Source organism: Lagopus muta, chromosome 15 (genome assembly GCF_023343835.1).
Source record: "Lagopus muta isolate bLagMut1 chromosome 15, bLagMut1 primary, whole genome shotgun sequence".
Lineage (NCBI taxonomy): Eukaryota > Metazoa > Chordata > Aves > Galliformes > Phasianidae > Lagopus > Lagopus muta.
Genome location: NC_064447.1, coordinates 8,536,484 through 8,549,622, shown reverse-complemented (window position 1 = coordinate 8,549,622; position 13,139 = coordinate 8,536,484). Strand labels below are relative to the sequence as shown.

Below are 13,139 nucleotides of genomic sequence, written 5' to 3'. Positions count from 1 at the left end.
CTCTGCTGGAAACTGCAGGCTGAGCTTCGCTGAGCTCAGACGGTAGCTCCTCACTATGTAGGAGCAGCGCTGTGGATTTGTTTCCTGAGTTTTCGCGTAACTTTTGCTGTATTCCCCAACTCTAAGTCCTTCAAGCCTAAGGGAGCTGTAAAACATCACCAAATGCGAACTGGGAGAGGAGACTGGAAAACGATTTTGGAAAACAAGCAGATGAGCTGTGCCAGCGCCTGCAGACTCATTTTGAAAGAATTCCCCCATTTCCTAGGGCATGCACACCCAGAGATGAGGTCAGGTTTCCTCTGTCAGGCAGACTTAGAGTGTGCTATGGCATATTTATAGGATTCTTCCTCCTTCCATCCCTCCCTGGGGCCAGCAGGGCAAGCAGGGCAGCAGTGCACAGCACCTGATGGTTTTCTCCCTGAATTTGCTCAAGCTGAGGCAGTGCTGATAGGCAAGAATCAGCCATAATCATGAGCTCTGGTAAGAAGCTGAAGCTTAAGGAGCAAAAGCAGGAAGAAAAGCTGTCCAACTATGTGGGACTTGGGATTGACATTGTGTTCAGAGCCTGGGAGCTCTCTGGGGCTGTCTATCTGCGTGATCCCACACAGCAGCTACAGTCCTTCCTGTTGCCAGCACTCTTTCGGGCTTAATTAATATTTGAGAAGCAATTTACAGATGAAAATTGCAAACACCCAACAATCCCGAAAAGTAGGTTTGTCAAGGAGAGGCCTGACCCATAATGTTGCTTTGCTGAATGTTTCCTGGACTCATTTACTCACTAGAAAACAAGTTTGTGTTGCAGGGGTTCTCAAGCAGGGCTGCAGCACTGGCAGAAACTGACGGAGCAGCTGATGGCCAGGTCCTGGGAGCCTCTAAAGCAGGACAAAAACCACACATAGTTTTCTTCCTTGTTGCCAGGGATGCCGGGTGGCAGCACTGCTGGTCACGTGCTGCTTTGCAAAGGAACAGCAGGGACAAGTGGTTCCAAGACCTCTGAATGCTTTTGGTGACTTAGATCAGTGTGAGAGCAGTTAACATCTTTGGGGGGTGTTAAATCCTGAGAAATAAATGCTGCATTGCTGAAAACCTATAGGAGGTCCTGTGAAGTCAAACTGCCCCTCAGTGTCTGTAGATCTGTCTCCTTTGACTGTTAATTACTTTTCCTTCCTTTCACTTCATGCTGTAGGACATTTGCTCACAGCTCTCTGTAATATTTATTAGCACTTAGGGTTATAAACAACCCCTCCTGTGTCCACCTGGGGCCCATTCCTCCTGACTTCAGATCCCAGCTGGCAGCAGTGAGGGCTGTGGGGCAACACAGTGACGATGGGGTGCAGGAATCAGCTGAGTCCTTACCTTTAGTGAATTGTCCTAGATCTCTGATGGATTTTTTTCACGGAAAAGTAACCTGACAGCTCACAGGGGAGCAGGCAGATGGAATGGACTCCTGGGAGCTTTACCAACTTCTACCTCTGGGGGACTGCTCTGTATCAAGACAGGTAGGTAATAGCCCTGGGATGCTGTTTTTCTCAAGTTTCCAGGCACAGGTACAAATGTCACCACAATGCTCCTCCTTATTTGTCCCAGCAGAAGGGTCAGTGATTCAGCTACGGAATCACTGGGAAAGGCACAAAACAGGAGAGTTCTGCTACTTCATCCCATAGTCATCCTGTATTGTTCTGGAGGAACTGGAGGATTCACAGCTCCCAGCTGGGCTATCAGTCCAGCACACGTCTCATGCATTCATCACACAGCGCCAAAATCACCATTTTTCAGCTTGAACTCAGAACAGTGAAACAGAATATTTGTTAAAACAGGAGGATGTGTTCTGATTATCTCTGCTCTGCTTCTGACAAAGCTCCTTCTATTTACAGTGGCAAAGATAAGAAAAAGCCTGGATTTATTCTTCAGCTGACACTGCTGTCCTAGGACAGAGCCAGTAGGGTGTGCAGCAGGGAGTTCATTCGTTGGATGGTTTTGGTTGTTGTTGTCCTTCTGTTGCTATCTTTTAGTGCACTAATGAGAATGCCATTTGTAATTAAAGCTTAGCACTAACCAGCGCCTGCTTACAGCAGCTGTGTTACCTCGAAAGCAGCACGGATGACACTGAGCTGTGAAACAGTGACATTGCAGAGCTATGTGTTTACTCCAGCAGGACTGGCCCTGTGGGCTCACAGATGAGGCAAGTTCCTCTTCTCTTGCACAGAAGTCACAGCTACAGTTTAAAAAAGGGTTATAAAAATACAAGTAACTGAAAGCTGCAGAAATAGCCCTGATGCCAACAGGTGTGCAGAGAACACCCAGAACTTGCATACAGACTTTCAGACACACACTCTTTCAGAACCTACACCAGCTCCCTCTGAAAGCCACACGGTATTTTCTCATCCTCCTAGGCTTTCTGAAGTTATAAATGAGTAGCTGAGGATGCTTGCTCATGTGCTGCCACAACAAGCTAATTGTTTGTTACGACACAAACGTTTCTGTTGGGTTTGGTAAGCATCATTTAACAGGCTTGTCAGATCTTCTGTGCAAGGTGAGTTTGTCTCAGTAACAGCACAGCAGCACCGGCACACGCAGACAGATCTGGCTGCAGATCTCCTGTGTGCAGCAGTGTGGCTATGACTGTCCTCAGCGTTCTCCTCCAACCTCGCAGCTCAGTTCCCCATGGGAGCAGCCCTCATCCTGCTTCACTCCAAGTGGGCAGCGCTAACAGAGCACTCTGAGCTGCAGATCATCACCAGCTCAACGTGTTCTGTCTGATGTGCTGAGGGAGCGGCCATGCAGACTGCTGGACTCTGCAGGGGCAGCAGCCCAGGAAGGGCAGCACTGGGGAGCAGCTGGGAGGTGCAGTGCCCTCATCTGTTTGTGATACGAATCTCCTGGCTGGAGATGCTGCATTCCTTTTGGGACACCAAATATCAGATCAAGGGGCCAGGGAAACATGATGCAATGCACTGACCTGGTACACGCTCAGCTGATTCAAATTTGCTTTCGAGTTTATGGAAGAGATGAATTTGTCCCAGCATACCTCATCCAGATCAGGTATCACCTGCCTTCCCGCAGCCAGCAAAAAGCCAAAGGGCAGCATAAAAACAGTACCATGGGTGATTTAAAATGAGTATGGTTGTGCTTACATTGGTTCACAATCAATTTATCTGGCAGGTGATCCACAGCACAAAGGTCTGGTGCTTACGTGGAAGGTAATTTAAAAACAGTGATCTGGATATGCTGGCAGTCTTTAATAGAATTTTTAAAAAATAAAAGTGGAGATGGTTTTACATATAGCATATGTAGCTTGCTGTCCCCTTTTACACACAGGTCTTTTCCCCTGGAGAGCATGAAGGCAATCTGCAGGATTCAGCTATCAGAAGTTTCCTAGCCCAACGTTTGCAATGAGAAATGTTTTTGTTTGTTTGTTTGTTTGTTTTCAAAGCCTGCTGGCTTTCACTATTTTTACTTGAAAAATGAACTTTGTTTTAGATGGGTTTGAGATAGCACCGATGCCTGACATTCTGAAGGTTTTGTCTCTAAGGACCTGTGGCCAGAGGATTAGAAAACAAGTTTTTAAAGTGAAAGGTTGTACTTAGAAGGTTTAAAACTACTTACTGATAAATGGGTTTGACATGCATGTATTGTTTGGCATACAGAACTATCAACAATTAGACTTCCTAATAACATTATTCCTGCTCAAGTGCTGTTCCTCGTTCTAATTAATCACGGTTCCTAGTGCAGCCCAGCAAACCTCTGCCAATCCCTCCCTTTAAAAAGAGTCCGTTGGAAACGTGCTTTCATTCGTTCCCTCCGTTACTCCGCCGGACGCATCTGACCCCAGCGTGCCGCTCGGTTACAGTGTCGCTCAGCCATATTTGTTTCCACGGGACATTTCGAGACGCGGACGCTACCCGCGCAAAGCTGCCAGCGTTTCCTTAAGCGCTGTCACCACCGGCACAGCGGCGCACAGCACGACGGAAGAGCGGCGGCGGCCACGCGGTCCGTGACGCGGCGCGGCGGTAACGGATCGGCGGCGACGTTCCGCAAGGGGGCGCCCCGCCCGCCGGCAAAAGGGGCGGGGCCACCCTCACGTCACGTGACGCGGGCCGGGCGCTCCTTTGTCATAATGCGCCGCGTCACGTGAGCGGTGGGCGCGACGTGCCGTTGCGCAGCCGCAGTGCGGTGCCCCGTGCGGTCGGCGGCCGGGAAACCCCTCGGAGAAACGCCGAGGCGGGGGCGCCGGATCCGCCATAGCCGGAGGCCGGGCCTGGGAACGTCGCGAGGGGACGGGAAGCGGAGGCCGAGCGGAGCCGAGCTGCGGGGACGCTCCGCGCCGCCCGACCGCGCCGTGAGGAAGAGCCGGGGGGGCCGGCCGCGCCGCCGAGGCCCAGCTCGGTTCGCCGAGAGCCGGAGCCGACGCGGGGAGCGGGGCCTCCATGGAGCCCTGAGGCCTCCCGAGCGCAGCGTGCTCAGGCCGCGCGGCCCGGCCATGGCGCAGCGCCGCGGCCTCTGAGCGCCGCCCGCCGCAGCTCAGCGCCGCCGCCGCCCGGCGCTCGGTGCGGCCCAGCCCGGCCCCGCCATGTCGTGCGTCCATTACAAGTTCTCCTCCAAGCTGAACTATGACACCGTCACCTTCGACGGCCTCCACATCTCCCTGTGCGACCTCAAGCGCCAGATCATGGCCCGAGAGAAGCTGAAGGCGGCCGACTGCGACCTGCAGATCACTAACGCCCAGACCAAAGAAGGTGCGTGGGGCCGGGCGGGGGCCGGGCGCGGCGGGGCCGTGGGGAGCCGCGCTTTTGTCGACGCTGCGCTGGCGGGGCGGCGGGCCGGGCTGCCGTTAAGAGCTGCGGGAGCCTGGAGTTCTGGTTAAAATTAGCAAAGAAGGGAGGTTAACTTGGCACGGCGAACTTGCCGGATTTATTTGAAATCCGATGGAGAAAGCTGTAAGAGAGAGGTATAGAGCAGATGTCGAACTTGTCTGAAGAAATAAAGTCGGTTCGATGACTTCATTTTCTTCACCGTATTGGAAAGCTGTCTCTGTGGCTGTTGCAGAAACCACTTTAGCAGCGTCCTCGGTCACGAGTTATCTGACCTACCATCTTTGCAGACCCTTAAAGCCATTTTGCGTGTTCTCTGTATGTAAATTACACTTTGGAATTTCCTGTTAGTGTAACTTCTTGCCTATTGCTTTTATTTTTTTTTCCACCGAAGACATTGCCCTTCAAGTGCAATGAACATCATGTTATGTTTCATTCATATCCCTTTTTTGCATTATTATGTAGTTACTATGCCAGGCAGGTGATGCAGTCTAATGGCAGAGGGCTCATGGGGAATATGAGAAGAAATATTCTTGAAAATGACATAAATTCTTCTAATTCCGATGTGGTGCTCAATTATCAGTGATGATAATGGTTCTGTATTGCTTGGTGTGATACTACAGTTTGTGGTGGTGACGTGCCATCCTGATGTGTTTGGATGTCATAAAAGACTTTGGGATGTCAATTCTTATCAATAAAAAGAATTCTGAAGTGTTTTTATTTCTTAAGTAGTAAACTTACCTGTTTGCCTTGTGGTTCTGGGACACTCAAGTTTTTCTTCTGTTAGTGTTTGTTTTTTGTTTCACATATTAAAATTCAAGCAATGTGATTTGTACACCAGTAACTGTAACTTCAGCCGTAGCATTTTAAGTGACTGGATTTAAAGCTCTCTGATTGTCTACAGATACAGAAACTATTTTCAGGATGTTGATAGACTTACCAGCATAACAACCAGGGAGCTGCTGAGAGATGCCATTGTATCACGTGTGTAGGTAGATAAACATCTTACGAAGATCCTGAACTTTTGTATTAGTGCAGGGTAAAATGGGGAGATGCTTTTGGAAAATTTTTCCTCATGTTAAGGACTTTGCTCCAGGAAAATCTGTGAGTTTTGTGTGCAGTTGCTGATGCACTGCTGGCTTCACAGAACTGGTAGCCTGAGTGGACAGCTGTCTGATGCTGTGTTGTAACAGCTGGGTCTGTGTAGAGCACAGCCTTGGCACCTCAGTGTTAGATGGTAACAAAACGTGGTGCAGCCCAGTTATCACCAAAAGAAAAAACTGATTTGGTTTTGGATTCTGTTTGTTGGCTTGTTTGGAGGCTTTCCTGTTGTTTTTAACAGAATCTCCTTGTAGCAGGTGAGGAGAGGAGCAGAAAGCAAAATGCTGAAGGAAAAAAATTACTGATTTATGCACATATAAGTGTGCATCCCATAAAGTGTTACTCATATTCTTAATACTAGTTTTACAAAGGGTGTTTGTACTCTGTTCTCATACGAATCAGAATCCAGTGAAGAAAAAGTATCTGCCTCAATAGGTTGTTAAGTGTGGTGTTGCCTGAAGGCAGAGCATCTCTTCAGAGAGCATGGCTCTTGTTTAAGGGCAGCAAGATTGTCTTCTGGCCCCCCTGCGTTGCTTTTAGGCCATTATGAGAATAAGTATAACTTGCAGACTTATGTATTAGAAGTATGGATGTCTGTGGAAGTTTTTGTAGGGGTCATTTCCATTTAAAATAATAATAAATGTGGGGTTCAGAACCAGGCCAGATGCCAATTATTTTAGTTTATGTACATACCCTTGAATTTAATTTTGAATTAATTGGATTCGGTATTTGAATGCACTATCAGCAGAAGGAAAAATCAGACAAAGGTATTTTACCTGAATTGGATGCCTGGAGTTCTTGTATATGGACACAAAGTAATCATTTCTTGTGATTTCATGTACATGTGGGGCTTCTGACAGATGTTAAAGTGATGCTGGGAAGAATAAAGTGAAACTTGACTGAAGGTGGCCTGCTGGGTCTGATTTTTCTTTTTTTTTTTGGAAACTCATGTTTCAAAATTCAGTAGCTGTTAATTTTCATAATGGAAATCTAGAAATAAAAGCAGTTCTAGTATAACCTAAAAGTAGTGGGGGAAAAAAATGTGAAGGTAAACCTTAATATGCAGAGAAAGCAAAAAGGATGGTTAGGGCCCATTGAAAAAGCCTGTACTCAGGAATGACACACTTAAATATCTACCTGATCAGAATTTGATTGCAGTCTTTTGTAGCAGGTGTTCTCACCGTGTTATGAAAGAACTGGAAACTTCAGAACTCAAATTTCTTGAGTACTCTTTCCTAGCATAGAACCTTCTGACCCCAAAACACTTAGAGAATGTGCTGTGCTGCTCATCTGTCAAAATGCATTAAAACGAGTTATAAGTGAGTGAGCTGGTCGTGGTGGGATGAACAGTTTTCAGGAGGAGAATCTCAGAACTGGCATCTTGCACGAGTGCAGTGCTGTAGCTTGTCCTTAGCAGCTTTCCTTGTGCCCAGTGTGATGTCTTCAAACTCATGCTCGCTCTGAGATCACAGGTCTCACAGCTCATGTCTGTGTGTGGAATGTCTTCAGTGATTTGCCAACATAGCACTAAAGATAAGATGCTTAAGCAACTTTTAAACCTTGTCCTTTGCTGTATGATTTTATGCTGCAGTGCTAGTATAGGAATTGCTTTAGTTATACCTCAATACAATTCTTGGGTTGCTGTGCAGTGCTTGTATACAGAGCCCTCAGAAAGGATGTGGAGTTCCCTGTTGCCCTGGGTAAGATGAGGGTAAGTTATGAACCTAGTCAAGCTCTGGTGTTTACGGCAGAGTTCAGATGCAGTGCTTGTCTGAGTCAGCTGCTCTGTCACCAGCATGTCTGAGATCCGTCCTCTTCGTGGCTGTCAGCTGGATTAATGTCCCTTTGGCAGGTGCTGTGGGCAAGCTCAGTCTGATCCATCTTCACACGGTCTCCAGCACTGCTTTCACTTTCTCCTCAGTGGCACATTGAGATGGCGAGTGGTGCCAGCTGAACGCTGAAGCTTTGGGCAGCCTGTGTGCTCAGATTGATGATTATATGTTAGACTTTGAGTCACCCATTCAGGATCACGTAAGTGCTCTTATGAAGCACGGCACTTCACAATAATGCTGCAAATGAAAGGTCTGTGAGCTATTTGACAAGTGAACTGGCTCATTAAATAAATAGTATGTCAGATGAGGTCATCAATACCTATTGTGGTGGATGCTGGAAACCAGAAATAGCAGCCCACTCCATTAGTCAGAGTGTTTCGAGGCAGTTTTTCAGTGCCAGCTACATAACTTACTTGCTTTTTGCAAAATAATAAAATAAGTATTGATTAAAGTAGGGTTAAAAAGAATTGATGATGAGGGAATGTGTTTTGAAGTGCTAGGAAGAAAAAGCCCTATTTTCTTTTTCTTTTAGATGAGACAGTTTTGAATGTTAGTGGTGGTTTTCCTCTCTTTTCAGCTCCTTCCACCAATAGCACAGTGTCAGATTAGTGAGATATCTAGGCCTAGCAGAGGTCATTTCACATAGTCTCATGTTATTTAAGGGTGCTTCCTCTCTGAGCTGTGCTCAGAAAGATGCAGTGCTGTCAGACTGAAACCAGTGGATTAAAACAGACCATAAAATGCAGTAAGAACTTAGAGCAACTCGTTTATGGTATGCATGTGACTCAAATTACTAAAACTATCAGATTTTCAGTGCTTTATACTTTTTTTGCAGAAGGTTGCATGCATGAATGTGGCTTTTTAATCTGAAATCAGTTATTTTTTGACATGTCTACCTCCATTCAATCCTTGAAACATCTCTTTCCCTTGAGCCTTTAAAGTATACTGTCGTCTTGTAGAATAGATAGCAAGTTTTACACTTATCTCACTTCTGCTTAATGCACAGTCCGTGTTTACCTTTGATTTTGGAAGTTTTTTGAACTAATTGAATTCCTTTTTTAATCACGGGTCAGATTGACTAAGGCCTGGTAGCCACTCACTGGCTGGCACCATCAGTAAAATGAGTTTGGAGGAGTCAACAACTTGCTTACCTGCTGCTTTGTGGAGAATTTCCGTTAGAGCTCTGCTTGTCAAGTGAGAGAAGTGGCCTTGTTGAGCGTGATGTCAGTGCTGGTTTGCAGATGTTCAGTCACGTGGTGAGGGAGGCTGTGCGGTGGCACTGCTCTGCAGATCCTGGGAGATGCCAGTTCAGTCTGAGCGCTGTTAGGCTGAGCTGGCTTCTGTTAAATTCAAATTGAACAAGTGCGTTTCCAGGGACTTGAGGAGTAGCTTCAGCTTTCAGCCATTTCCTTTTTTAAAAGAGGTACATTTGTACTTTGTGTTGTTTTACTTCACTTTTAATGAAATTTCATCACCAAAATGCACTCAAATAGGAAAAAAACAAATAAACATACTGCAACTATTTGCTTCCAAGTCCTTTGGCAGATGTAACTCAGCTCATGCACCCAGCTGTAGGTAATTGCTCTTCCACCAATTCTCTGTCACACTGTCATGGTGACAAAGCAAATGGGATGAAATCCCAAATACAGATGTCAGAAGTGTCCTATGTGAGTGAAGTCTGCTTCACAAGGAGGTATTGGGGCTCTGTTGATCAGGTTAACTATGAAAGCACTGTTGACATCTAAGTATATTTGCTTTTGTATCAGTCTGCTCCTGGATGGCTGGAACTCTTTCAACATGCAAACTGAAAGCAAGCAAGCGTGCATGCACACAAGGGTAGCTTATTCTAAGGGCTTCCTTGTGTTGATGCTTCTCTTCTAAGGGTCAATAAATTGTCACAAATGACTGAAAGACGATTTTTTCACCCTTATGCATCATACACCTTCTGTGTGCATTCGGATCGGTCTCTGCAGGCTTGCATAATTTATGAATAAAGGCATTGGCTGCAGGAGAGAACAGTTTAGACTCAATGGATTTATAATGGGAACAGAAATGAAGCCTATTTCCACTGTTGCAGAAAAATTGTGCATTTAAAAAAAAATGCAGTGTGTTTTTGAAGAGGAAAAGCATAAGGTCTCAAAGGGAAAGCATGTGTTCTTGGAATGGCTTTGGCTGTCCTAATCTAGTGTGAAAATTCAACTTCTTCAGTTTAGTTTGCTGTTTGTGAGCCTGAGGACGAGAGATTTAAAAAACTTCGGAGGTACCTCCTCATGGTATTCATTGTCTGTGGTTCTTCTGTCTGTATTTACTTTAGCCCAGGTTTTCCTGGATAATATCCATGTATGTGTAATGCACGTGGAAAGGAGTCCCTTCTTTCCTTTCAGCTGAGGTCTGCACAAACTCGGCAGGATCGATCAGCTGCCCCTTGTTCACAGTCCAGGAGAGGTGCAAAAACATGCAGTCTTCTGTAGAACTGCCAGTGTTTGTGTTTGCAACACGCACAGCAAGCTCCTGCTTTGTTGAGGAGCCACTGTTGGTTATCCTAGAGCTCTGAAATCTTCGTCTAGTGGCTTCTAATGCAAACTCCTCCATTGGGAAGTCCTACTTGCAAGCCTTTCGTCTTTGTGATGGTTAGATCTTCCTAGAGCTCTAGGGGTTGGTTTCAGGATGTGTAACTCCAGAAAAAGCTTCTGTTCTCATAGATGTCATTAGGAGTAGTCCTTTCTCACACGGTTGTAAATGACTGTGAAATTCAGTGGAAGTGTGCTGTTCAATTCCCTTGGGGAAGATCAGGAATTAATCAGCTAGTTGATTGTTCATTTTTTTTGAAGAAGTAATCTATCATCTGGAAACAGGAATAAATCTTTCAGAGTTGAAATGATACCCTCTGGTAGTTGTGTTTCAGTCTAAATGATGCCCCTTTTTCTAGGAGTAACATGGAGCTGAAAAATGGAGCCTAAGTCATGAAATAGTCTGACTTTGTGTATGATCACTGGACAAAACCTCTGTGAGTGCACACGTGGCCAGATGCACAGAGCCTTTGGTTTTCTGATTTGTTCTGCAAAGGTCAATGGCTTTTAGTATTTAAAACTGTGAGTGGATTGTAGGGAATGGCTGCTGACAATGCTTTAAAATAGTCGTGGCTGGCTTGTAGATGTTCCAAACAAAAAGCTATTCTGGTGGAAAGACTTCGGTGTTTCAGTGTTACTCAGTGTCTCAGATAGGATTGTTTGAGTGTTATGTAAAAGGTCAGGCAGTTTCCTCTTTCTCAAACAGCCAAGATGGTGCTAAGGGAGGCAAGGCATGGATAGCTTCAGATAGGTATGCTGTTCTGTATAAGCTTTTTTAAATCTGCCTTTGTAAGTCATTTTGAGTTACTTCGCTCTGCAAAAAGTGACTGTATAGAGTTCACCCCTCTGTAGTTAATTAAGCTAGATAATGAGCTTAAGAACAGAGATACCACTATAGTTTGAGTCACTCCTGGCCTGTTTGTGAGAGTGGGCTGAAAAAGAAAAGTTTCTACAGTTTCTGGCAGTGTCAGGTTAGTTTCAGCTTAAATTTAAAACACTGAGCAGCTGAAAAGCTTGGTGGCTGTTGATCTGTTAAGATCCTAGACAGATGATAGGTTCTGTTCTGTGTTCTGTGTCAGACACTAGCAGCCAAAATGAATCGGTTTATCAACTACAGAAGCAGTAGCTCAAAGTCGTCGTGCTTTAGTTGAGATCCTGTCTTATTACAGGGCAGAATAACTGGGCTTAAAAATTTGCTTTATGCTTGTGGGACTGCAGGGCTTGTTTTTTCTCCCAAAGCCTGTTGGTGTTGTACCCTAACAGAAGTAAAAGCAACCCAGCGTGGTAGGAATGAACGTGGTATGCTCACAGACTCTTTCAGTGACCTTTGAGACCATTTTGCTGTTAGCTTTCAGAGTAGCTTAAAAAAACAAGTTGTTGCTTACATTTGATTATCAAGCTTAAAGTAATGGTCTGCTTCAGAAAAAATCTTTCAGACAGTAACAGTGCAGATGGTACGTGTATGTTTCTGCTTCTGTATCTGTAATAGGGTGCTTTGAAATGTTATCAGAATACATATTAATATGTGCTCTTCTGATCTTTTTTCTGCATTTGCATTTTTTTAGAATACACAGATGATAATGCTCTGATTCCCAAGAATTCTTCTGTAATTGTTAGAAGAATCCCTATTGGTGGAGTAAAAGCTACAAGCAAAACATATGTTATGTAAGTATACATAAAGCATTGTATTCTTTGTGAGATGTTTCTTCACTATTTGGATTGATATTAGTTACCTAAGGGCATTCATGTTGTGTATTTATTTTTGAAGCTGCCATTATTTTTGTCTTTATAATGGGGTGGAATTTTATGTACCTCTCCCAGAACAGAGTTACATTTTTAAGCCTGCCAGCAGCAGTGACTTTTGAGGTGTTTCTGTTGGCTTTGTTCCTGGGGCTGACTTCCTGCGACCCAAGATTTTAGATCCTGTTTCCTCTACACAAGGAAATCCCTTATTATTATATATATAACTCCATTTTACTGTGTGGTAGATAGAAATTTACACTACCATGCATATTTATATTTTGTTTCCATCTCAGTAGTCTGCTTCTCAGTGCAAGACCTTACTTGCCATTTCACAAAGACAAAAATGTAAGATTCTTATGGCCCAAACCTGATGCTAGTGGTAGAGGCTGGAGCAAGGGTTACCAGTTGGTGAGCCTTGCAAGCAAGAAGTCTCATGCATAACTGATTCCTATTAAGTTTCCTTAAGACAATAACTGAGTCATGCAAGTGAAAAAGCACAATACCCTTAAGTTTACTGCTTTTTGTGGGGGTACCATGAAGGAATAGCTGAGGCTTTTCTGGCTTTAAACTCAGCAGGTGTGTTAGCATGCTGCCAAATGTTACTACTCAGCTTTCTGTTTTTACCTTAATTAAACTGGTATCTGTGCTCCAGGTTTTCATCCTAGTATTCTTGGAGAACAGAGAATCACATGTGTTAATTATAATTAGATTACGGGATTGTTGCTGTCATTTATTCATTCACAGAGTCCAGTTCTGCATCAGCCTTTAGCATTGTTTGAATGTCACAGTTTTCCTGCCCTCCCATAGATATCCCTGTCCACCACAATTAGTAGCTGTTATAACTTGTGGTTTTGTCTCACCCTTTTAACATTGATTCTCAGCAAATAAAGTTTACTGATGAGTTACATTTTTGTCTCTAACAAACTCTACAGCAGCATCTTGGTACCCATGAAGTATTTGCAAGCAAAAAGGTTGAATTTACGTGGCTCTGCACATGAACTTTAGTACATTACTGCCATAGTTGGGTTAGCTCTTTCAGATGCTGCCTGGTAATTCTGGGCCATACAGCCCTGTGCTTATGA

General features: G+C 44.8%; 1 protein-coding gene across 5 annotated transcripts in view; it reads left to right on the top strand.

Annotated features, from left to right (window-relative positions):
• Positions 1 to 4,164: 4,164 nt before the first annotated feature.
• The window catches only part of RBBP6 (RB binding protein 6, ubiquitin ligase), a 31,396-nt gene continuing 22,421 nt past the window's right edge, over positions 4,165 to 13,139 (top strand). For 4 of the 5 annotated variants that reach the window (XM_048961425.1, XM_048961422.1, XM_048961423.1 and 1 more), the window contains exons 1-2: positions 4,165 to 4,736; positions 11,880 to 11,979. In XM_048961425.1, coding sequence (XP_048817382.1) covers positions 4,571 to 4,736; positions 11,880 to 11,979 — 266 coding nt within the window. In that variant the 5' untranslated portion in view covers positions 4,165 to 4,570. Of the gene's footprint in view, positions 4,737 to 11,879; positions 11,980 to 13,139 lie in introns of those variants that run through there. The other variant, XM_048961424.1, reaches the window with a different exon arrangement.